The sequence below is a fragment of the Octodon degus genome, unplaced genomic scaffold (genome assembly GCF_000260255.1).
Source record: "Octodon degus isolate 3935 unplaced genomic scaffold, OctDeg1.0 scaffold00001, whole genome shotgun sequence".
NCBI classification, from domain to species: Eukaryota; Metazoa; Chordata; class Mammalia; order Rodentia; family Octodontidae; genus Octodon; species Octodon degus.
The window spans coordinates 9,913,311-9,915,374 of record NW_004524577.1 but is presented as its reverse complement, the minus strand read 5'-3'; the positions used below and the strand labels follow the sequence as shown (position 1 = coordinate 9,915,374).

General features: G+C 47.3%; 1 protein-coding gene across 1 annotated transcript in view; it reads right to left on the bottom strand.

The window, feature by feature from the left end:
• Window positions 1-626: 626 nt before the first annotated feature.
• Cd109 (CD109 molecule) overlaps window positions 627-2,064 on the bottom strand; it is a 183,234-nt gene continuing 181,796 nt past the window's right edge. The window contains exon 36 of the mRNA XM_023710578.1: window positions 627-685. Within this exon, the coding sequence (XP_023566346.1) occupies window positions 627-685 (59 nt within the window). The remainder of the gene's footprint in view (window positions 686-2,064) is intronic.

Sequence of the window (2,064 nt, the reverse complement as noted above, 5' to 3'; positions counted from 1 at the left end):
CGGCCAGTCAAAAATGGGCGTAAGATGGCCTGGTGACTTGGGACAATGGACAAGTGCAGCAAGATCTCTGAGAAATGCAGAGGAGGGGCCAAGATGTCCCTGCAGCCCTGTGCACCACGAGGTGACCTGACTAATCCTGTCTCCGCCTCTGCTGCCTTCTCCTCACATAATGAAAAGAGGTGAGTTAAAAGGCAACCTCTAACCTAAAAATCTGAAGTACTTCACCAAAAACATGGACTTCAATCCTCATTTTTAAATGAGGAAGTATGTCTGAACTACAAACAAGTTATCTTCCAGCACCCTAGTGTTTCCCAATAAACAATGCTAAGTCTGTTGCAAATTATTTAATACAGAACATAATAAAGTAGTGACAGTACAAGGTCCTGTGGGCGGGCAGGGAGGGGAAATCTATTCATGTCATAAAGTGATTCCACCTTTGCAGAATTCCCAGAGAGTAAAGCCAGAGACCACAGCGCAGGGCGGGCAAACATGACAAGTGCTGTCTTTAGAATGAGCTACTTCTACCGTGAAACAGACTGTTAGGGTTTACATCTAGATGTTCCCCAAGCCTGTGTGCTCATGGGGTAGGGGGCTTTTAGGGGTGACTGGGCCACAGGTATGTGTGCTCATCCCAGGATTAGTCCACTGGTGGACCGGCAGCTGGGCTGATGCTGGGTGGTGAGGTCTGGTGGGAAGAGGCAGGTCACCCTGAGTACAGCGCGCCCTCCCCGACCTCCTGTGCTTCCTGCCTGCCCTGCCACGGACTGGTCCTCTCTGCCACACCCTCCGGCATCCACCCTGCCTTGGAAGCTGCTGACTGTGGACTGAAACCACTAGGAGCTGTGAGCTGCGAGTTACAGTGAATCTCTCGCCTCAAAAAACTTGCAGGTGTTGTGTAATTTATCCCAGCAATAAGAAAACAAGACACATTTTTTGAAAAAACAAACTTTTCTCCAATTAAAAATAAATACATGAAAATTATATGAGATTTATTTAACCACTCTTCATAAGACCACTCCCTGAGGATCTGTTTTCTACATAAAGGATGCAAGTATTAAAATACAGAATTGTCGATCATTCCTACCTTGGTATCAAAATATCCACAAGCAATATACGAACATCTATTCCAATATAATTTCTTAGAATTCACTATGACATTCTTTTTAAAATTAATTTTTAAAAATATATTGTGTACTTTACTTTTCATAGACTTCTTTTTAAATAGCTGAACATATAGCAAACTCTTTTGAGGCCTACGGCAATTATTTTCCCATGCCTACTTGAGACAATAATCCATGAAGTCAAGGAGTAAAATTAAACCACTCCCTGGACTGTTTTTAGAATTCTTAATTCTTTTAATATCTAAACTTTTTTGACAGTAGGGAAAGGAAAAAAGAAAAGAGAAAGGAAGAAAAAGGGAAGGAGCAAGAAAGGATATATTTTTAAGTCTCACACTACAGGGCCAGTATTGCTCTTCAGAGTACAAGGTGACCACTGATCCCGATGCTCAGCATCTAAGAATCTTCTCCAGCAATCACATACCTAGACAGCAGCAGGGGCCCCGCAGGCTCTGCAGAAGCCCGGGTCCACATTACAGCACTGCAGGTCAGGCCCCACAGCGGCCCCAGGACTCCGGCTTCCTCCCCAGGGGACCATGGAGGGCTCCGCAGCCACCCGCACATCCAGCTACCCGCACATCAGCTCCACACTCATGGCCCAGGTGTCTCCCAGCGGCGCTCCTGGCTCACTGTGTCTCCACCTCAGGCTCTGACTGAGCCCCTTAAGGCACAGAGACAGTGCTCCCTGCCTCTGTGCCCGAGTGTGGCTGGGCTGGGGGCGGGGCACACCCGAGCCCTCCCCATCCTCTAAGCGCCTCACGGAAGAGGAAGGCAGGCCGCTCCTTGTTCTCTTCAAGAGGAAAAGAGGGTTGGTAAAGGCTGGGTAGGTGATCTGACTGGGACTGGGAAAAGACCACTTAATTTTCTAAAATTCACCATTTAAAAAAAAGCAATGTCCAGTTCAAGAGGATACCCTGAGACCACGGGGCGCACAGGACTGGGGGCG